General features: G+C 39.9%; 1 protein-coding gene across 40 annotated transcripts in view; it reads right to left on the reverse strand.

Moving 5' to 3' along the window:
• The window catches only part of GLRA2 (glycine receptor alpha 2), a 198,459-nt gene that overhangs the window by 21,655 nt on the left and 152,169 nt on the right, over positions 1-24,635 (reverse strand). For all 40 annotated transcript variants that reach the window (XM_021410252.1, XM_021410208.1, XM_021410189.1 and 37 more), the window contains one exon: positions 6,953-7,102. In XM_021410252.1, the coding sequence (XP_021265927.1) occupies positions 6,953-7,102 (150 nt within the window). The remainder of the gene's footprint in view (positions 1-6,952; positions 7,103-24,635) is intronic.

Consider the following 24,635-nt stretch of genomic DNA (forward strand, 5'->3'; position numbering starts at 1 on the left):
ACATTTGCACCCAGCTGGGGAGTACCTTTCATGAGCTGGAAAACTGCAGAGTTCTTTTCTGGCATATTTCCAGCTGTTCTTGAGTAACTACCAGGACAAACTCACTCCAGTGAATTGCAAACTTCAGTCCCCAAGGCTTGTCAGTTCCAAGCTGATCCTTTCAGCCACTGCATGCTGGGTATGTACAAGAGAGGACTAGGAGCTTCTAAAGCAAGAGTAACACTACCGAGCAAACAGTAAAACTCTATCAGGTATAACTTCAGGCTTCTCTAGTCTTATCTGTCCCAGGTGGCACAGCATACAGCTATCTCATAGTTCCAGATCTGAAATCTTGTGGCTTTATTATTCTGCAGCCCCTTTAAACTTAGTTCTCTGACCCTTACATCCTATTCATGTCTTAATATTAAGGAATCATGTACTTCCAGGCTGGTCAATGTAAGTCTTTATGGTGCATGATATCCTGGCTGCTGTTTTGGAGCAGCACCTGGTCCCTACAGTGTGATTATCTTTCCCTTTCTCCCACAGGATACTCTGTGCTGCCCCATTCTGATCATTTCAGTAGATAATAAGGTTCACTGTTTTGCAGTCTTACCAACTCCCCATCGGTTCTCCACTTATCTGGTGTCCACTACCTCTAGTCTGCCTTTAATTATAGAATACTTAATGCACCCAGTATTTTTATTAGGGTCTCAGAGTTCTCTCCTTGAAAATATGACTGTCCTTTCTTCCTTCTGTGTCTTAGTTTCAAGTGAAAAAAAAAAACACTGTTCATCATCATATATCATCTAAAGCTATATTACCCATTAATCACAAGTACTTGCTTGTGATGAGTTTTCCTAGATTCCCTCCTTCTACACTATTGTAAGAAAAACTTGAATTCCATTTTTCACAACAACATATATAAACAGTCCCTTACCAAAAAAAACAAAGTTCTCTCTTCCACTTTGTCTCTTTGCCTATGCTTGTTTTTTACTGGAAAATTTGCATTTCCAGTAAGCTTAGTCTGTCCTGCTGATTCCACTGTGGATTCCACCCCGATGGCTGAACACATTCTTTCCCTACAGATTACTCTTCATTTTAGGACTCACTGTTACATCAGTCTTTTGGCTTATGCCTAGAGCCAGACTAAGGATTTCTATCAAAGTGTTCTAGTTCAAAATGATACTTTTGTTTAAATGCTTGAACTCCCTACAGCGATGCCATTCAATAAATAATAAAGATACTTAGACTGATGTTAACTAGGGCCATTGCTAGCCTATTCATGCTCACAGTAAAAAGGCAAACAAGGACATTTAGATGAAGCTGCAAGGTGACACGGCAACATGTTGAAATGTATTGCGCCTATTATTTAACTGGTTGGGTGCAGTTGTACAGACTACTTCTTCAAGCTAAATTATCATTTCGGTTTATTTACCTTCTGCTGGATTTTTTATGTGCATTTACATTAAAGCGCTAATGCAATTGCCCTGGAGAAAGAAAAGTAACTGTAATATCTTGAGGGTGTTTGTCTACAGCAGAAGCTACCCACTCTTTAATCCGCTAAGTAAGCAAGATGTCAGAGAGAGAGAAAGCCATTCAGGCTCGGATTCCTATTTTTCACAATGAAGCTCATGTGTTAGAGCTCGCTCTGCGTGCACCAAAAATAGCTCAGCAAGAAGGGCTTTCCTTGAGCACTTCCATTATTCACATGATGCGGCATCTTACATAACGCACGCCCTGCACGTTATCCCACCGAGTGCTGTACGCACAGATGCTAGCGGACAAAAATTTCCACTGGGGACAGTAGTACCGAGTGTTTTAAAGGCAAAGGCAGGCTGTGATTTTTTTTCAGCTGACAGGTCTAGGAAATAGAAAATTGTCTGGGGTTCTGACAGAGGGATTTTGGTGCGATTAAAACCGCAGACGGGCTTTGAAAATCACTATTGTTCATTATGTATTTCTTCTCCTTTTTGAAGATGGAAATATTTGACCACCTTGACGTGGCAGTATTTTTTTGGTGGGTACCTGCCTGCCCATGGGCAGCTCTATCCAGAGATCAGCAGTTCTCTCAATCACTCGGCCGGGTGCTGCCTCCTTTGCTTAGCAGAGTTAACCTTTGCTGCTGTAATCACTGAGTCTCAGTCCCAACTCTGTCATTTGAAAACACCATTTGTGCCTCCCTCTGCTAATCTGCATGCATCTGAGCCCCCCTGGTTGCAGCACTGTTATTTGTATTGCTCCATGTTCCCTACATATGAGATTAAATTCTGTCACAGCCTCCAGCTGCACAATTTTTTGTTCAAGCTGCAAAGTATTGCTTTTAACACTAACAGTCCCAAACTTAACCCCTGCTCTTGGTCATGGTGTAGTTTATGAAATCATCTTTGAGACACTGGTATGAATGCTAGTGTACTGTAGCTCATTTTGACTACTGATCGTATAACATAATAATTACTGTTTTCCAAAAGAGATGGTTGAGCCCGTGTAAACAGAGCTCTGCTTCCCTGGAAACCCTTCATTTTGAAAAGCAACCAAATCTTCTGTGATTATTACAAATAATATTTTAAAAAGAAATTGTTTTCCTTCAGGTGATCTGGCACTAAGCAAATTTAGACTTCAATACAATGAAACTGTATTACATCCTGCATGCCATCAGACTCACAGCTTTTGCAGCCTGTACTCTCCCTATGCAAAAAGTACTATCATATAGTACAGCAAATAAACAACCATTTCTGTCAGCAGTGGGATATGGCTACTGTTGGCCACATTTCGTTGTGAGCGGGAAGACTACACAAACCTTTAGGACAAGCACTGAATATTTCCTCCAACAGAAACTGTGTGGAGTATGCAGACAGGCTGAAGGGTTGCGTAGCTGAGGATGTAGAGTTTCATTCCTTATGGAAGGTGTCAACAGGTCCTGTTAGTTCAGTTGTTTCTAACACAGGGACAGGTCAATTGTTCAGCTGTAATTACAAGTTCTGGACAGTCAGCAGTACAACCTAAACTTTCCTGGAGAAACAGAAACCTTCCTTCTGATAGTTTCAGATTTCTTGTGCTTTCATACAATGTTCAGAAGGTCACACCACTATGGGGAACACAACACAGAAGTAACAGCAATGAAAGCAGGGATGTAGGCTTACAAAACTGAGAACAGTTCTGAGGATCAATTTGCTTAATCCAGGAATCCTGATCTGGCATGGCTTGGTGTCTGTTACTTCAAATTACCTCTGAATAATGCAGTATAAGTAGTAAACCACCTCTCTTTTCCATTGTCTCTTCTTGACTATGTCACAGTCGTTTCCCTGTGACTTTTAGTTTTGCATTAAGCATAAGCCCTTAGCTTGGTGAGCAATAACTCAGTGAGCCACACACCCTGCTTGTGAGGTTTCTTGTGGTACCACAGGCTATATTCCCTTCTGCAGATAAATGTTCTTCTCTTGAACAGAAAAGTACCACCAAGCTTCAGCTATGACAGCACTGCTCCAGAAACCTTCACCTCACTAGAGAAAGTCACTTTTGTGGTAGGAGTTCTCTAGGAGAAATCAACTCCAACACAGCTCCAGCTCTCAGATTTTGCAGCAAAAATACTACAGAGACATGGTCCCTCTTTGTACACTCCTGGATCTGTGTGAGACACGATATTCAGAAGCAGAAGAGATATTTCTGCAAGTTTTCCGCAGGCAGAGAGTAGCCGGTTAGAGATGAACCTATCTGGACTACTAGCACTACGTGACTGATAAGACAGACAGCAGTGAGTCTTTGGACTGTTTTTGTACAGTTATGAGATCAGCTTTCCAGTGGCAGTATAGTAATATTGGTTATATCCCTAAAACTTTTGTGCTTATGTTCATTTTTGTGTATGGGTAAATGCAATTATTTCTAAAGTAAAAAGAATGCAGAAGTGAAGATTCTCTTCTACTGTTTGCTATTGTTGTTCTTTAAGTGAACAATTTATTGCGTTGCAAGCTCTCTAACATAATTTTTCAGTGTAACAGTATCTGTGTTTTTTGCTTGATTTTGAAAGCTAGTAATTCCCCTTGCAGTGAACAAAATCCACTAAAATCATCTACATCTTATAATCACTTAACTTTACTTTTGATCAAAGTAAGAGGCCTATTACAGCTCAAAAGCTATTTGGGTAATGATGTTTTTATTTTGGAAAACCAGGTCGCGAAAAATATAAATTCTAGTCCTCTTTTATTTGAACGAACGGATTTCATTTCTCAGCCACTAGTAGCAAGCAGTGAGCTGAACACTAAGCTTGTTTCTCTCCCCATCACTGATTTTATTACTTCCACAACTCACCTGTAATCTGGATCTATCAGCTGCTATCATATTGCTTCAGATCTACTACACATCACACTGTGTAAAATATTTCAGCCCCATGGCTCTTCTCAAAACAAGTAGAAAGAAACCAATGAAATACATTTTTTCTTTCTTCACAGACATTCATACTTCACTAAACAACGCTTAGGACATGACAAGAAGAAACACCACAAGTTGACAGTTCAGGAATAAATACCATACCAGTAAAATGCATTTCATTATACGTATCTAGTTTATTTGGAATGCAGTCATCTGAAGGATGACACAGTGTGGGATTTTCTATGTCAAAGCACTTCCCATGCTCCTGCACCACACTCGATCCCCTAACTCCCATCCTCCCCCATATATATGTACAGGGCCAGGGTACAGAATACACATACAATTTCCTTAGAAATTTCTTTGGAGAAGGGATAGCACAATCCAACCATGGAAAAAAGCATAAGGAAGGGCCACAAGAACGTGCAACATGAAACTGCTGTTCATGCTGGGGACAGTACTCTATATTTTGTGGGGATATTTAGCAAAGAGAATGCAAGAGGCTACTAGCGATGCCATGAAAATCATACATTCTGCTGATTTATGACATCTTTGTACATACTAAGTCTCTCTCTTGCTTTCTCTTCCTCACTACAGTTTTACCCTCAAACTTGAATTGCCGATCTGATTCACTGTCCCGAAAGCTGACGACTCTTTTCTCTGCAAGCCATTCACACGCCTCACGGAATCGATGCTTTCATTCCCAACAGTCATAGTCTGTGCCTGTCCCCAGAGTGTCAGCATACATAGCAGCAGCAAGAATGAGAACAGCACAATGGCAACACAACAACACATACATAACACGCAAAGAGAAGAATGGCTCAGTTAGAGAAGACCATCATGCAAAACAATGTGAACCACTTTCAAGGCAAAACAGAGAAAAACGTGAGGTACAAACTCAAGTAAAGAGATACAGAAAATGCCTCATAAAGAGTTGGCCTCAGTGTCATCATTCTCTATTTTGAAATTTGTGCAACCAAATTCATAGGAAAAATAATAGAAACCCTGTGCAAATGGATAAGTGTCTCTTACACCAACAGAGTATTATGCAGTGTTTAATTAGGGAATTGCTCATTTTGTGTAGAATCAACTGACTTACTTGCTTAAGTGGTTTCTTCTGATGATTAGGTCTCAAGTACCTTTCCCTTAATAGTCACTAAAGTAACCATTCTGACAGCAGGTAAATGATCACTTCCATAACCAAAATCTCCTAATTTTCAAGTGACATCACTGCCATACTATTACTTGCCAGGAGTGGCTTCTTGGCAACTAGTTCACCACTGAAGAAGACATCATACCCAAAACTGAAATTACAGACTCCATACAGCAGCTTCTGCTGTTGCAATGTTGTTACTGGAAACAAAGGTTTCTGGTGGCAGCGTATCTGCTGTGTGTGCCTGTAGATGGGCAAGCATTTCTGTTTCCTCTCAGAATCTGAATGAGAATCTCAATTCATCTGACAACAGCATTAAACCAGAGGACAATACTGGATTGCTTCCCAGAGCATCCATCAAATATTCCATTAGCTGTGGAATAATTATTAGACAGACCTGTCAAAACACAAATGCCCTATGCCATTCTTGTTATTCCTCAAGTAAGGAAACCATTATTAGCAGCTTGAAACCCTCATGTGACTTGAGTGAATATTTACTTTGCCTAGCAAATGTTTTTGCAGAGATGCAAACCTAAATGTTTCTGCTGAGTTCCAGTGAAACAAATACAGGAAGGATATAGATGCTACAGTTATGCGAATTGATGATAAATTGACTAAAATTCAGTTTAATATCTATTCTTGCCTTTTCATTTAGCAAATAAAACAATCAGGAAATATTGACAGACTTCCTAAAACTATTTCCAGACTGACATCTACATTAAAAACAAGCCTCTCTTCTACATTTCAGTTACTGGTATAAAATCATATATGCCTAATACTCACAAAATGTTCCTTTGTTAAAAAATTAAAGTTAGTATCAGTAACAAAATGTGAAACTGTCCTAATCCTTTTCTTTTTCCCAGTGGTCATGTTTACTGGTTTCAGCCGGGAAATACTCCGGTCACTGGTGGTTTAGAAGTGAGGACACAACTGATGATCACAGGGGGCTATGTCAAAGAATCTCTAATTTTATCAATAAAAGACCCTAGAAAAGACAGGTCTTAAACATATGCTTGTGTTAGCATGTCTGGATGAATTCAGGGAAATAATAATGTTAGTATGCAGTCTATATCATTGTGTCCAGCTGTTCCTTATCTGCTAGCTGGTGCCATATAATAACATAATATTTGGGGATTAGAAGAAAATCTGAGGTCAGTCTAGCCTAAATAACTAATAAATTTATGGATAAAGGCACAGCTGCTTCAGCAATTTTAAGAAGAGAATAAAATTCTTGGAATCAATGATCAGTCTATTGGCATTTACTGATATCTTTTTGAACTGCAAATAAAGCCAGCAGATAATTTTTTACTCAAGATTTTCTCAAAAAGTAAATCATGAAAAAGGCAACATTAGAATGAGACTCTCCATCAAGGGCAAGAACTGAGGTGAGAAATCAACCTGTATGTCAAGTATGCTGTCAGGATGAAGTTGGGCACCTCAAGTAAAGGGCAACTATACCTTGTTTTGTCTTCTTTGCCTTCTTCGAAGCCTCAGAAACTCCTTGTGCTGCCGTGAAACAAAATTGACTGCTGCATATTCCAGTAATGCAGCAAAGACAAAGAGAAGGCACACGGCCATCCAGATGTCAATAGCTTTTACGTAGGAGACCTAGAAAGAAAAAGAACACAGCATACTGTATTCCAAACTTCTTCATAAGCTGACATGAAAAAGTAAGCACATTTCTGCACAGCATGAGTTTCAATTATTCGATGATGTAGGTTTTTTTTGTTTTGGTTTCTTTTCTTTTTTTTGGTTTGTTGTCTTATTGGCTTGTAAAAAAATAAAATTATCCAACTATTCATGGAAGCGTGTGCTCACATGTACAAAGAATTCATAAATGAGCGACTGCCTTGAGCAAGAGAATCAGGATTTGTCTAACAAAACAAAATTCCTCTTATATACTCAAAATCCCAGTATATCAGAAAGAATATGAATATAAAATCTATTGAAAAACCATGCTAGAAAAGTTATATTTATCACTTTTTTTTTCCCTCTTTCATGAAACAAGTAGTGTATTCATTAATTAGCTACGTTTGCTATCCATAACCTGAAAGTAAACTCAGGATACTATATCCTAATGATTGATCTAACTTCACCAATATATGTGTTATTAAATACTCAGTCACCATCACTTGATCTTTATCCAACAGCTCTATAAGTAAAAATAAATCTTCACAGACATTATCTAGTAGAAATGTCCAAATACTAGATGTCTTTGTTCTACTAAAAGCCTGTTCTGATTTGAGTTGTCCACAATAAAATCAGATGTATTAAACACTGTAATGCCACAAGATTTTTATCACATTACTCACACAGCAGGCCAAATATCAGCCAATTAATGAGCCGCACACTATCCATATCAAAGGTACGTTGGCCTCCACAGCTACGTTTGGTCTCTGTCTTTCTTTGTAGTTGTGCAGTTTTTAAGCAAAGTTCTTATGATTAGGAAACAGCAGGATATCTCTTCTGTTTATCAGGTGTTCTATCCAGGGTGGAATCATAATTATCTGACTTTTGTGTCTGTGAAGTACATGTGAGCTAGATGCCTAAACTCCTTTGATATAAATAAATCAAGGAATGAAGATTAGTAGGCATTTCTAGGATGCAATACCTCTGAGCTGTATTAGATGTCTACTTTAGGATGAGATGACTAACACCTAGTAGCACTTTTTTGTCTTCAGGTCTGTATATAGGAGCTTAGAACTTCATGATCTCAGCATAGATGTGGGGGACTTTATGCAGTTGTCTAAATAAAAGCATCACACACTGCCATCAGGAACTGAGCTATCACTTCCTAATTCACGGAGTGCAAATCTCCATCATCATACAAGCCGGTCCTCTGGAGATGGTTTACGTACCCAACAGCATCTCAAATGACACAATCACACTACTGAATTAAGATAAGAAAGACGGACTGTACCCAAACTCTGAAAAATTATAATCAAGAGGTATATAATGTCAGAATAGTACCCTGCAGAGTAAACAGTTCAGTGCAGTCAGTATACACAGGAGTTAGAAAGGATAGAAGAGAACAATGTGTTCTGAGCCTTCAAGTCCAATATTTAGTAGACACAGTCTCCACTGGAGGAGACTCCCCTCTAACCCTAGGATGTTTTGCACACACTATTAAGAATGGTCTTGCTTTCATGCTCATGGCTACCTTTAATGATTAAGAGAAGTACACCTATTTTGCTCATGATTCCCATGTGCTTGAATAGCATTATATTTTTAAATCCTGCAGAACACTTTTTGTTAACACATAATGAAATCCACTGCACTATGTGCACCAGCAAGCAATATGAGAGGAGGAACTAACATTTAAAACCTTGCAGGAAAGATACAGAGCTCCATTTTGCAGATCCTGAACACTGAACAGGATATTTCAGAGAAGTCAAGAATTGCTACTCAACCTGCACTAGGGAAGCAAACGCTGCTGCCGAGATTGCAGTCCATCTCCACACTGTGGTTGGTGCTCGCTGCAAGGTTCACAGAACCACATACATGCCCAGGCTGAGATAAAGAGGAGCATTTAGCAGGTGAAGGTGATACTATGGATCTATGCCTTTCAATTAGATTCACCGCAGGCATGCAGTTCTCTCTCACAAGCGTAGAAAAATCTTACAAGTTACTTCTTCACTGAGCAGCTGCAAAACCCAGTGAAAACTCTGCAATATCCAAGACATTCTGTGCCACAGGCTGAAGCTCAGTAGGAATCAGCTCACTGTAATTTCTGTAAAGTGGAGCCAAGTTTAGGCTGTTTGTTACCTTCCTTGAAGGGGCAGCTTGTTTTCCTTTACAAACGCCCTGAGGAGACATAATAGACATGCATAAACAGCTGGACTGTGCTGCCAGAAACAACACAATGCAGGGAGCTGAAACTACCAGAATCAGCATTTGTGACTGTGCAAATCCCGTCCTAGTGGGCTCATAGCAGTGATAGCAAAATAATAAAGGAAAACTGAGTTAGACTTCCAGCCACTGACACAGCACTGTGTTAAATGGCATCCGCATCACTGAGCTAGATGGATTATTTTAACTCCAGGCTGCTGGGCTGGAATGAAAGTATACTTTGCAGGTATGTAGCTTGTTTTATTGTTTAGTTGCTGCTGCACCACAGAACAGCTTTAAGTGAGCAAACAATGAAATTGTTTTCAACAACACTATAAAAATAAAAGTGTGCAAAATCCTAGAATAAGTGACATCTAACTCTGTCAGTTCAAATAATTTTATATAATTTTATCTGTGTCTCTTTGTTATGTCCAAAATTCTGCTGCTAAAAGCCTAGAAGTCTATGCAACATTCTGAAGCAAGACTTATTTGCAGCCATTCCTGTGCCTGGAAAACTGTGTGGATATTTTACATCTAGGAAGTCCTCCTCTGGTACACATTTGCAGAGTAGCATTAAAGTGGGTGACCAGATTTAGAATCAGCACTATCTGAAACATGCACAAAGTAAAAAATCTGTAGGCTTCAGGGTCTCTCTCTGCTCTAGCTGAATGTCATCTGTCTTCCTCCCATCAGGAAAGGGCCACAGCCACCAGACCACAGGCTGCTCTGAAGTGTCTTCTCCCAGCCATCCCTGCTGAAGCTGCTCCACTTTGTATGAGAACACATGGAAACACATTGGTTTAGGGACTGGAAACAGCTTTCTCTTCCCAGATGTGAATCTTAACCTCTGTAACATTAATTCATTCTTTATCTCTGTGTCCCAAACACATGCAGAGACCGAGAGGGCCCTATCACAGAGAATTTCATGGTGGCTGAACAATTTCCTCAGGGATATGAGCTCAGAAAGGTTGTGAATTTGATCTGTGCGCTCCAGGTGAATGCTGTAACCACTTGCCTACCAGATGCTGCAGCTTCTCACTGTGGCATCTCACACATGAATGAAATGCCCTTTTCTGGGAGCTCCTCAGCATTTCCCACTTATCTCCACAGGAAAATCCACTCAGCAGGCTCTGCAGTATAACTCACTCCTAGATGCTTATTTCTCCTTTGCACTGTAGAGGGAACTTTTCACATCTAATTTTCAGTTAAAAATACTGCTGAGTGACACAGTCTTAGGAGCTGGGTCTGCACAGCCAAGTGCTTTGTGGTATCACAGGCACTTTCATTGCTTTGGCAGGTTCTTCCAGCAAGTCCAAAGAGAGTTAGCACACTGTTAGCAGCTATAATTTTTCCCAGATTAGAGTCTAACTTGAAAACTCATATGTCTGCCCAAGGAAAAGGCTAACATCATTTGCTTCAGCAAGGACTACATCGAACAATACTGTCTCTCCAGCTTCCTTAACTATCTGCTTGATACAGAACTACAACGGTAAGAAAAACCTTGAATAGTTTCTGTCAGGTAGTATCTTGATGTAACCCTGATAGTACACTGGCTCCGTTTACTTTGCAGTAATTTTAGAAGTGGTTGTTTTCAAAATTGGTGTCATTCAGCATTATCATGTTCAGAAAGTACATTAAGACTTCCTTGCCCTTTTCTTTCTTTAAATAGCTCCTCTATTTATTTTTGTTTTTCTTTTATTTATTTATTTATTTATTTATTTATTTATTTATTTATTTATTTATTTGAGGAAGATGTGGTTAGGGATTTAATGGCTCCTACTAATAAAAACAAATTATTTCAATTATTCAGTTGCTCTAAATATTTTAGGGTCAGATGTTGAAGGAAATTTTTCAGAGTGAATCTGTCTGCATCATGAGCCAAGCATGATAAGACTGAGCACAGTAAATGTGACAAAGAGACTCCTTCCCCTTCATGTTTTTCCCCATTTCTTATTCTGCCATGACCACTGTGTAAATAAAAGAACCGTTGGTGCTCTGTACAGCACTGCTGCATCACCAATGACCTCAATGAAGTTCCTGGAAAAGAAAGTCAAAGGAGGATTACATTGTTCGTGAAGGTCTTGTAAATATTAAATCTTTCACTCTTCCAGGACCTTTAATTGTAACACTGTGAATCTCTCACAGTTTTTCAATATCTTTCCAAATATAGCCATGTGTCAAAACCAGATTGAAGCACTCTTTTGAGGAGAGAAGCTGAGGGAAAACATGGTCATGGGTCCTGCAATTCAGCATCTGTCATTTGTTGACATTTGTGAGTCAACCCAAATGTGAGCTCTATTTCTGCTACAGCAGAAGCCTCTAGAGACAATTGCTTTATCTCTTTGATCCAATCTAACAGGTGTAAGACAGGAATAAAGACACTTCCATTCTCTCCTAGTGTTCTACACTTTGAAAATAAATTCACTAATCAGTGTAAAGTGCTCAGAATATGAAAAGAATCACATTTTCACTTATTTTGTTAGATAGGATCTCAGGAAAAGAATCTTTGAGATGTGATATGAAGACCAAGTCCTCTATTTTTTACAAGGCAATGACATTGACAGTGGGATCGAGTGCACCCTCAGCAGGTTTGTGAGTGACACCAAGCTGTGTGGTGTAGTCGACACACCAGAGGAATGGGATGCCATTCAGAGAGACCCAGACAGACTTGAGCAGTGAGCCCAGGTGAACTTCATGAGGTTCAACAAAGCCAAGTGCAAAGTCTTGCCCCTGGGTCACAGCAACTCTCACTATCTGCACAAGTTGGGGGATTAAAGGATTGAGTACATCCCTGCTGAAAAGGACTTGGGTGGATGGGAAGCTGGACATGAGCAAGCAATGCACCCTCACAGATGAGAAAGCCACCCATATCCTGGGCTGCATCAAAAGAATCGTGGCCAGCAAGCCAAGGGAAGTGATCCTGCCCATCTAGTCTGCGCTAGTGAGGCCACACCTGGAGTATGGCATCCAGATGTGGAGTCCTCAGTACAGGAGAAACATAGACCTGTTGGAGTGTGTCCAGAGGAAGGCCACAAAAATGATCCAAGGGATGGAGCACCTCTCCTGCAAGGACAGGCTGAGAGAGCTGGGGCTGTTCAGTCTGGAGAAGAGAAGGCTCCAGGGAGACCTGAGAGTGGCCTTTCAGTATCTAAAGAGGGGCTACAAGAAAGAAGGAGACAGACTCTTCAGCGGGGTCTGTTGTGACAGGACAAGGGGAAATGATTTCAAACTAAAAGAGGTGGGATTCAGATTGGATATAAGGAAGAAGTTTTTTACAGTAAGAGTGGTGAGGCACTGGCACAGGTTGCCCAGAGATGTGGTGGAAGCCCCATCCCTGGAGACATCCAAGGTCAGGCTGGATGGGGCTCTGAGCACCCTGATGTAGCTGTAGGAGTCCCTGTTCATTGCAGGGGAATTGACTTAGATGGCCTTTCAATGTCCCTCTCAACTCAGACGATTCTGTGATTTTTCAAATAAGAAAACTTTTTCGCTACTGGGAAATGTACAATTTTGAAATAAATTTCTCCTATGCATTAGAAGAAATTATTGGGAAAAAGAGTCAAATAAGTTTTCAGATTAGAGATGTAGAAAGAGAAGAAAGTAATGTTTTAAATAAAAACTGAAACAAGAGTTAAGTAAAAATTCCTTCCATTACTAGACACTGATGTTGCACTTGATTTCATTTTAATTTTTCAAACTGAAGCACTTATATGAAATTATGTTATCATAAAACTTGAATTGATAAATAAATCGATAGCTCCTTCCAGCATGTCAGCTTAATATAGCTGAAGCTGGAAGCACCAGCCCTGTTTTTGCCATATTTTACAGCCAGAAACGTTTCTAAATGAAGAATATGTTGTCTGTATCTTCTTTTTGTTTCACTGTTTCACTACCATGAGATATCATCATGCTAAAACAAATTCATTTCAGAAAATGCAAAGTACTTTTCCAGTCCTAAACTTTCAGGAATTTTGTACTATTCTGTCACTGCAATGCTTTCCAGTTGATTATCCTTCACACCCTGCAAATTTAAAGGGTCATAATCACCATGCAATACCTTGTCTGATCAGATCAGCAAGTCTTTCTAGCTTAGTGAATAGTATAGGATAAGAGAGTTCTACCAACTTTAAAATCAACGGGTTATGATGACCTCCTTGTAAGAAAACCTTCATGAAGCATTCAAGCAAGACAAATGAGGCAACTACCCATCACAGCTGCCTTTCAGATCTGTTCTCAAAGGCATAGGTTTCCAGAGGACAGTAAGAGGACAGAAAATCAGTACCAGTGTTAGCTGCTGGGATCTCCCTCTTCTACATTCAGTGATACACAGGCATCCCTGGAAATCCAGGAAAAGTCCTCTAGGTCAAAATAATATGCCTTCCTTTATTTACCTTCTCTGTGGAACAACTGTGTGTTCAGAGTGATAGAAACTAAGCCAATTTTTCTTGCCTCGGCTTGCTCAGTCTTTGGCTCCAACTCAGAGAGTACCTTGAGTTAGGAATTGGAGCTCTGCCTGGGCTTGGAAGTGAGTACATGAGCTGCAGAAGCTCCTTGGCCCCTTCTACTTCATCAAAAGTAAGGCAGAAAGCGAGAGCAGATCAGTAGCAGGGAGAGGATGAGGCCATCTTTGTGATGCTTGCACGCACCTGTGGTGCTTACACCCACTACAACACACTAATCAACAACCAAATAACAACAGGTTTTACTGCAGAAAGGAATATTGCAGAGACCCCAGATGATCAGTGAGGGGAACGGAAGAGGAGAGAATGATAATAAAAGCTGTCATCTCTCAAACTGAGACTGTGGTAAATGTTTGTTTTCATCTCCGAGACTTCAGCATTCACATTCTTTCACTTACGTACTTTGTAATGAGAAAGTTTCAGCTATCAGAACTATTGTTTTGTTGATGGAAAATGAGTACTCATACTCTGGGCCTGGTTTTAACAGGTTCACCAATGAATGAACCCTGTGGAAATTGTAGGTGTCTGTGCTGACTCTGGCTGGGATAGAGTTAATTTTCTTCACAGTAGCTTGCATGGTGCTATATTTCAGAACTGTGAAAAGTATTGATAACACACTGACGCTTTCATTATTACTGAGCAGTGCTTACACTGAGTCAAGGACTTTTAAGCTTCTCACATTGCCCTGCCAGTGAGGAGGCTGGTGGTGATCAAAAGTTAGGAGGGGATAGCGCCAGCACAGCTGACCCAAGCTGGCCAAAGGGACATTCTGTACTGTATGGTATTATGCTCAGAAATAAATGCTAAGGGAGGAGTCCGTAAGGCTCCCATTGCCCAGGGACTGGATGAGTGTCAGTCAAAGGGTGGTCAGCAATTGGGTTTTGCATCACTTGTTTTTTCTATTGCGTCTTTTTCTTTTTGCTTATGCAAAATGGGATTAAAATCAAGTCCCAGATGTCCCACTCAGGAAGCCAGCTACTACCCTAAGAGTAAAATGCCTGGTCAGAGATGCTCACAGAAGTCGTCTGTTTGGCTTGTTGGATGAATGAAAAAATGGCAATAATTAGTGGATGTGAAACACTCTTCTCCCAATTATTTTAACAAAACAACTCTGTTTTTTAATTGAATATAATATTTTGTTCAATTCTTTTTTTTTAATCAGAAACATCTACCTCATCTTCCATTTTGAAATGAAATGTGGAAAATTTTGAAAACAAAATCATAAACAAGCAAGAAATATTTAATGTAAAAATCTTGAAATAAACCTTACGCCCTCTCTCCATTATTCAAATTCCATCAGAAACTATCCACCAAAGTCACCAGGAATTCACAAGTTGTTCCAGTCACCCAAAATTGCCTTTCTTCAGTGAATAAACTATTCATGCAATTTTTTTTTTTTTTTTTGCTCTATTTCTGTCACAGGTTCTGCCAAGTCATGAGATGCTAAACCTCCCCCCTACCACTGATGCAGAACTAAATGTTGACTGTATTAAAGCCACAAAAAATATGGAAACCATTTATGGTTTGTTTCTTTAAAGGTGGCAAGGGAGCTGAGGTTTTTACTAAGATGCTGGGCAGGGGCCCAAGGAGGTGATTGCAGATGAACAAAAAAATTCAGTAATATGGCTAATAGCTATTTCAGTGCTGCTCACCATCCCAAAGAGCCATAGACACAGTATTTATTTGTGAGTGGTAACTGCCACCCCTGGACCAGTTCAATCCTACTCCCCTGGAAGAGAGCACGCAAGGTGCTTTTCACCTGCTGTGAGAGCAGGACTGGCTACTGACACAGGTATTTGACACATTGTGAACCTCTGCAACATACAGTTGACACTTGATTCAGATGACATGAGATTGTGTTATAGTACAGTGTATCAGCTGGAAGTGATAGAAGTAGTACAGAACAGCAACTGCACGCTTGAGACCCTTATTTCTTTAAACTGTGTAACTATATTTTACATGACATATTACAAAAAAGTAAACTGGTGTTCCAGGTAAAGACAAGCTATTCTAGAGAGGCAATAAAATATTTCTTTTTAGCATGAGTTGTGTCTATACATACTGTATGATCTTTCTTTTCAAACAGCGTATTTCCACCTTTGAAAAATGTAATTCCATAAATATAGAATCAGTTATCAGCCCAGTGAAGCAAGATTGTTTGTTTTTCTTCCCCAAGGGCATATGAAGTATTGGCATATTCATCATGTGTCATTTTCTGCAATCGTATGGTGTAGTTCCCTCTATTTCCCATTCCTGACAATTCATTCTTTCTGTACAGGAATTTTAGAGAAGATGCACCATTTCCACTTCAAAGACTCTTTGCTTCCTTGAAAATAGTGTGACTATTTTTTCTCAGAGAGAAAGAAAAATATACAAAAAATATACAAAAAAAAAAAAACCAACAACAACAAAAAACCAACAACCCCCAAACACAAACCCTGAGCAACAGCTTAAGGTATTTTTTTTTTGAACTCAAGAGTTTGCAGCTGAGAAAACAGAGGCTTGTGGTGTGCACAGATAACGGTGTTGGCAGTCAGTTTGGGAGTAAACTGGTGATTTTATTATGCAGTGATGATGCAGGAACTGGCTGGCCTCTCCTACTGGGAATGAAGCAACACTCTCATTAGAATTTTGACTGTAGTCAAAAGTCCAGTCTTGCAAAAAAGGTAGCCAACTTTGTGTTGTGTCATTTTTCACTAAGATTACACTAAGTTGGAAATGTCAGTTGCATTAAGGCCAGCTCAGGCTGCTAAATAAATTGTCAACTGAAAAGTTAACACGGATAAAAAATGAGTTATCTGGAAACAAGAGGTTCTGGTGACCCTGCTGTGTTGAGTTTATGCCTCCTCAACAAAGGCAGAATGGAACTGGGAGTGAGCAGATCCACGTCATTGTCTGCAAAGTACAGACACATGGATGGACCAGAACTGGTTACTTCTGTCTGATTCTCTCTTTTCAGGCCCTTGGAAAAAGAGATTTTGGGGAAAAATCAGTCCATGAAAGAGAGAGAGAAAAGTAGAATTTCCTCTCTTTGTTATTAATTAGGACTTCAGTATCCACCAGGGTACTGCTGATCCTTCTAATTGCCCCAGTTCTGAAAAACACACTGAGCAAGAACAAGACAGGGGGTTCCACCTCTCCCACCAGCTCAGTCACATCCTGAACGCTACATGGAAAGAGGAAACTATGGTTCTTGTCACCCTCCAGCCTGGTTGTCTCACCCTGCTCTCTTGGTAAAAAGGCTCCTGGTTTAACTGGCAAAAAAATATGTGCTTTTGTAGTAGGGCTGTAGAACAAAAGGCAGCCAACCATCACCCCATTGTCGCAGCTAGAGGTGATACAGTTTTGTCAGATCTCAGACTAGCCAGTAAGATCCACAGTCTGTGCCTGAGCTTTCTCACAAACAGATGTGTAACATCAAGCATAAGCTCTATCTACTGGCATCCTGCACAATGTCTGCTCTTTTCCTCAGTCTCGTTATGTGTGTTTTGTTTTTTTTCTGTCATAAGGAAGACAATATTGAATAAGACCTCACAACCATTTGACTAAGTCTTTTTCCTCCCAAAGCAATCAGTTTTACAATAAAGCTTTCTTTAAACAAAAGGCAAACCTTTGTGCCCCCAGCAAAATATCTGGGACTCTGCATCCATGGACTCCCCACAGATTGCTACAGCACCTCAGTGCCCTGACAGTTAAACCTTCAGGCTTGGCTTATGAATAAAGAAAGGCCAAAAAGCAAGTTTATGTTGCCAGAAATAATATAATAACACCAATATTTGCAACATTTCTTGTCTATGGACAAAGAAACTAATCAACAGATCAGTGGAGCAGCGGTGATCAGTTTATGAAGGTGACAAATAAGGATTGATGTCTCTGCTGCAAGGAAGAAGCTTCTTATTTCTAAGTAATTGAAGGAAATTTATCACACCAACACCCCCATATCCAGCTGGATCAGTGCAAATTGAGAACTATATGTGGCTGCATTGAGACATGGGCAAATGCACATAAAGGCAGCTTTTGTAGATACATGACAGTGTTGGTTGGTCTCAGGTCACATTTTCAATAAAAGTTTCTGGCTCTTTCTTCCTGGTTAAATAAATAGAAAACATTTCTTTAACACCATTAAATGCTCACTTGCCTACTTGGACTCCAAGTGGTAAATTCTCTAGTGCATGCAAGCACGGATAAAAACAATCGTCACGGGAAAAACATAGGAAGATTAAAGTGGAGACACAAAACCATGACTGTATCATAGCTGGCAAGAGCTGCTCATGGGATTTTGAAACAAAGTCATTAAATTCATTAACAGAGTACAGTGCTGATGCTTACCAAAGGAGTATTTACGCTTAATATTCATTTGAAATAAGAAGACGATGTGGTATGTATCTGAATACAGCCAAAGAATCTCCTTCTGAAATACCAGGTTCTCTGTTGTGATTACAGGTTTCTGAAAGGTTTTTTGTTTGTTTTTCACAAATAGAGTATTAACTCAGGTTCCGAAAACCCTTTCTGTTTCCTCTGTAGATCTCAAATTGCCTCATTCACGTCAGGTGAAAAATAATCATCATTCAACTCAGCCACAGCTGTTTCAGACGCAACCATTACATCTGCCACCCGGTTAGGAAGAATTGCACTAAATTCCATTATTCTTTGACCTTTGAAGAGTTAACTGACTCAGTACATGACTGTTATCAAATAATATTCACAGTGTTATTTTTGTAGTGAGAGGAAGGAATCCCTTCCTTTCACGTAAACCAGATAAGAACTACGCAGCTAGTTGGTGGCGCTGTGGCTACCAAGATCGCTACCAAGACAACTGGCATCTGAGTATACATGGGTATAATTTTTTAATTGGGTACCACAAAAATTATGCTAATACTCAAGTAACTGCAGAACATTCTACAACATCCCCTCCGTGCTGTATTTCCTACTGTAGTCACAGCTAATTGCAACATTAAAAGTTATCCTTTTCACTGAACCAAAAATCAAAAACTTAAAGTTAGAAAAAGGATGCCTAGGGCAATATGTCTTTACTCTTTAAATCTTACTCTCTGCTATTTGTGAATGGAGTTGATATTTATAATTCTTCCCTAAGATTCTATTCCTAAATTCTAGATTTTTTAGGAATACAAGCAGTGTAAAGCTGGCAGAAAAAGGCATTTGTTTATTTTTGTGACTGTCAGTCTCTCTAGATTAGAGGCAGGCAAATTAAACAAATCCTTTAGTTAGTGAAAACTGCCTTACCAATGCTAAATACATCAGACTAAAACAACTGAGAATGGCATGGTTTATTACATTACTCAGTATCTACGTATGCTTCTTTCTTGACCATTTCTTGGTCAGTTACTTACTGTTCCTGAGCCACATATAATTCTTAATGAATCTTCAGGCTCTGTACTCTGCATTTTTATTTTCATCTGGTTAAATTGAAATGGAGAGCAGATACTTTTTGTGTGTGTAGATAGTCTAAGCAATAAGTAACTAAGAATGGTGCAACAAATCAATATATATATACAGTCCACCAAATTATTCACTATTACTTTTTTTTCTATTCACTTTTTTTTTTTTTAAGGAAAACATTAAAAATAAGTCTCCCTAAAAATAGATTCCAAAGCTGACATTGAAGAAAACATAGGCTCAAGAAAGATAACACAGCCCAGTTCCAACTGCAAGTGGAAGTGAGTCATATTTCATGTATAGTAAAGCACTTAAGGAAGTGTAGAATTGAAGGAGCATGTACAATGGGAATAATAGAATATGGCAAAGGTGAAAATGTGTGCAGAAAGAAATTGATGGTCTAAATATTAATAAGTAGAAAGAAAGAAAATGGGATGAAGAAGTCAGGTTAAAGGAAAGGAGGAGGAGTTCAAATAAAAGAGGATGGACAGCAGCATTTAGCAAGTTTCATGCAATGATTTTTTTTCCTAAACTTTAGCTGTATTTTTTTCCCATGGACTCCTTCAAGAGAGGACTTGCTTGACCCACATTGCCAGCTCCAGACAGGAGATAGGGATCCTCCAGGCAACCTACACCATGTCTTCAGAAGAAAAAATCTGGGACTGAAGGCTTACATTACACAAGGTTTTGGGATAGAAGCAGCCCAGGCCACACAGCATGTTTGGAGCTACTGACAAATACCTTATTCCCTGTTATTCCCTGTTCTCATTCTTCAGAATTTAGTGATCCTTTTGTTCACTTTCCTAATCAAGATTTATAAGTCCTTCCCATTCTGAGATGTCTGACCAACCATCTCCTATTGACTGAATTACAGTATTTATCCAGTTGGGAAAGACCATATATGGAATGAAAAATCAGGGAAAAACAGTACAGGAACCATCACTGTAGGCTCCCTTTTGAGTTCTTCTGGAGCCAGCAGCAACGCCTGTGAGAACTCACGAGATTATTCAAGCACAGAACCCTGATGTTCAGATGGAACATCCTGTGTTCCAGTTTATGCTCGTTGCCCCTTGTCCTGGGACTGGGAACCACCAAAAAAAAAAACCTGGCTTGATCCTTTTTGCACCCTTCACTCAGGTGTTTGTACACATTTATGAGATTTCTCCCCTATACCCTGAGCCTCCTCTTCTCCAGGCTGAACAATCTCAGCTCTCAATCTCTCCTCATGGGAGCTTGTATTCCAATCCTTTGATCATCTTGGTGGCCCTCCATTGGACTCCCAAGTACGTCCAAGTCTTTTGTACTGGGCTGCCCAGAGCTTGACACAGTCCTCCAGCTGTGGCCTCACCAGTACTGAGTAGAGGGACAGGATCACCTCTCTTGACCTGCTGGTGTTACATTGCTTAATGCAGCCTTCTCAGTGGCAAGGGTACGTTACTTGCTCATGTTCAGCTTGGTGTCCTTGAGGACCCTCAGGTCCTTTGCTGCAGAGCTTCTTTCCATCTGGGTGGCTCCCAACATGTCCTGGTGCCTGGAGTTGTTCCTCCCAAGCTGCAGGACCTTCACCTTGTTGAACTTCATGAAGTTTTTGTTTATCCACTTCTCCAGCCTATCAAGCTTCAGAAGAGACCTTGCCACCTTTCATGCTTGCTTCCTGCTGCTGATTATTTGTAACAGCTTACTGATGATCTGCTGACAACATTGTAACTCAGAGTAAAATTGTCCCCTCAGCAATTCAAGAGACAAAATATTTTGTCAATTTATAGTAACAACTGGGCCTCCAAATTCTCAAACTTTGCTTCCAAGCAGAGTCATGTTTTGTTTGCAGCTATTGTGTTTTTCATAGAATTTGATTTTCACCTGAGCTGTAAATCCACGTACTTTCTGAATCATACTGTAACGTTAGATTGTCTCCAGGACTGTAATATGTAGAGCTTTGTTCAGAAACTTGCCATCACACAGTGAGGCTGAGTGAAGTAATTTTCAGCCACAACATATATCACACCGTTAGAAATCTAGTGCAAATATATATTTTAAAAAAGCAACAGCAAGGCACATCATTGCTTCTCACTGAAAGATGTTTGTGCAGAAGCCTTCCAGCCTGGCATTCTTGTGTTTGGGGCACATCTATTTTCACTTCTCGGCTTAGGTCTGAGGCAAAGTACTGGAATTTCATAACAGATGAGTCCTTTTTCTGAAGGTTATTTGATTGCTTATCCTAAAATCCAGTGTTTACTCTTACAAAAACCTCTTTGTTCCTCATTCATTTTCTAATGCCAGAGTAGGTGCATTTGTTCTGCACTGTCTGCAGCTACAGTTAAAGCATTTAAAAACTCTCTGAGGAACAGGCAATCAGAGCTTCACATGGCTGAGCACTGGAAGTGCCACAGTACTCAGTACTAGCGGCTGAGACAGCCTAGAGTATGGATGGAGAGCTGTAAGCAGGATCATGCAGACATCTTTCAGAAAAACTGCCTGGAGGTGCAAAGCACTGCAGGATAAGCAAAGGGAATGGTGTTCATGCCACTCTGATGCCACACACTCAAGAGTTGTTGAAGTCCATTGTCCCATAGCAAGGAAAATCTTGCTGGCTGCCTGCAGAGTGACTTCATGGTACTGACAGATGCACACCTAACAAACAGCTGGAGAAATCCTGGAGAGAGCTAGAAATTCCATGTCCACTGAGCATATCACCACTGCTCAGTTAATATTCACAGTGATGATTGTTCATCTTTGTAGGAGATAGGGAATGTATAATTTCTGGTTCTGTTATTTCTATTTGCAACATGTTCAACTTTTGCATAGAGGTATTAGGTTATGTCCTTCCTGAAAGTACAGCACTAAAAGAACAATTGAAAAAGGGGATTCTTCCAGGAAAATAGACATTCAGCTTCCAGTGGGCAGTCTCTAAATCAGAGAAGATCATCTGATCCTATTTCTGACATTGATAAAGAGCCTTTTGGTTTGCACTCATGAAAAGTGAGTGACAAATACAATATCCAGGACAAGAGGGACCCTGCCTCCTGCCAGGTGGAGGAAAGGAACAGTCAGGTTTATTGGATTATGTGGATTCAATGGTCTGGCGCAACAGAACCACAGAAATGTGAGACTCTAGTGAACACCAGTGCACAGTGTAATCTAATGCCATCAAGTTATGCTCAGTATTTTGTAGTTGTTTTGAGTTTTCTTTATGAAAAAAAAAGAAAAGAATTTATCTTAATCTATTCTTGAAAGATGGTTAATGAAGCATGAGGAATTCTGAAGTTCAGGAAAACTTTTAATCACTCAGGATACCTTGTTATGAGGAAAAGATACTGGTATATTCACCCCAAAGCTTGGGCTGATTCAGTGTCTTGACACAGTCACTATTTCATGAAACAAAGATTCTCAGTGCCTTTCAGCAGACTGCCCAGCCTTTCATGTGTCAGGCATTGACTTAGAGGGCGTTTCCTCTCGTACTCCTCTCTGCACTCCCAGGGCTTCAGAGCAAGAAGCAAAAGCCAGCTAGTTCACCAAGAGTATATTTTGCTGCTGCCCTGCAATGCCCCCATAAAGGAATTGCCAAGCAGCTCAGGGGGCTCTCACAGGGACTGTTCCTTTTGCGGAAGTCACAGATCTGGATGCTGCAGAGTACATTTTCTGCTCCCCTTCTGACAATGGGGCTATCTAACACAGGCATTGCACAAGCCAAAGTTTTCCAGGTCAAGCAGAGCTCGTGTCAAAGGCAGGAGAGAAAAGAAACAGCTTTTCTAATTTAGGGGCAATTCTGACCTGCTTGGATGAGTCATGTGGCATGGTATAACTTAAAAGAAGCTGCAAAACTGAGCCAGCCCACGCAAGGGAAGACAACAACCTATATATAAATAACAACCTATATAACTTTTCCCCTGTCAGATCTATAACCAAGTAGAGATGAACGAAGCTTTGAAGTGAGTCATGTTAACTCAATTTTTCTCTGTCTCTTTGTCTCTGTCTCTCTCTCTTTTTCTTTCTGAATGCTGTAAGGAAGTTTAGAAAACACATCGGTCATAATTTTAAATCATGAAGATGAGGGTCAAATTATAACTCTTTCAGGAGCTTGTAATAAACTGATAGCTGCCTAAGTATTTAATTCCAATTGCACAATTGGGAATGAACAAATATCTTCTTTAAGGCTGGCTGGGACTCTGGGCACCCTGATCTAGTGAGAGTCAACCTTGCCCACTGCAGGGGGTTGGAACTGAGTGGGCCTTAGGGTCCCTTCCAATAAGTGCCATTCTATGATTCTATGACTTTTTAAATTATTTTGCAAGCATTTTCCTATCTGTAAGTCAAAGATAGTTTCTTTCCAATGCTACTGCAATACAGATTACTGTATCATGAGTCTTTTCCTGCTGCTAGCATAAATGACTACAGCAGGAGCACACACCCACATCCTTTATACACATGTGGTTATTACAAGCTCCATTTCCATTATTCTACTCCATGACTCAGCAAAATTAACACATAATATAAATCTCATAAAGCTTGACTCCTGTTAGGTTAAAAGAATAGTCTGGTAGTCCTGTACAGAAGCCCAGGTTGTGCTGCTCTGTTGTTAAACAACATTTGCATTCAACATTAATAACTGTCGCTTTTGAAAAGTCCCTCTCTCTTAAACGCTGAGTGTGCTAGCAAGTTGCTGAGAAGAGTGACACATGGCTAGAAATACAAAGAGACATACTTCATTGTATATTTAAGAGCTATCTTTATGTATGATAAGTTGTTAATAGATGCCAGAAATTTCAGTAACACTTGCTCTATCATTTCTAATTAGAACTGTGGAGAAGTACTTGCCTGGTTAGTGAACCCTGGTAAATATTTCTCACGTGAACTGACATTTACACACTTGTCATTAAGTTTGAAATGAAAAAGAAAACAAACAAACAGAGAAATCAGATAGGTGTTCTTCATGGAGCAGTACATGTTTGCAGAGAGTGGATTGTACCTAACAAGACTCAAAGACTGCAAAAAAAAGCTCTCAGTATTCCTCTGCTTTTTTACCCTGGAAGATTTTAATGAATAGTCTTAAACATCATCCACCTGTTTCCCTAAGAGTATATACAACACAAGGAAATATTGCCTGCTCCATTTTACAAATAGGAAAATTAAGGTGTGCATACAGAGCCACATTGCCACAGTAGGAGCCAGTGGTAGAGCTGTGAACAAAATACAAATCTTTTGGCTTAGAGTCCATGCCTTAGAGTCCAGATCACTCTTCCCACTTGCCTTTGAGAGCAATCCACTTTCTAGCCACTCCACAGAAATGCCTACATCCACAGGATCTTTCCAGGGATGATTTGGCATCACTGTCACTCTGCAAAACGGATTTCACTGAAGATGTTTATGTTTATGATGTTGAGCGCATCAGGAAGAGAATGGGAGAATGATAGAGAAAAATTGTAGATTAATAATGTCCACTCCTTCTTAATTGTTGA

The sequence above is a fragment of the Numida meleagris genome, chromosome 1 (genome assembly GCF_002078875.1).
Source record: "Numida meleagris isolate 19003 breed g44 Domestic line chromosome 1, NumMel1.0, whole genome shotgun sequence".
NCBI classification, from domain to species: Eukaryota; Metazoa; Chordata; class Aves; order Galliformes; family Numididae; genus Numida; species Numida meleagris.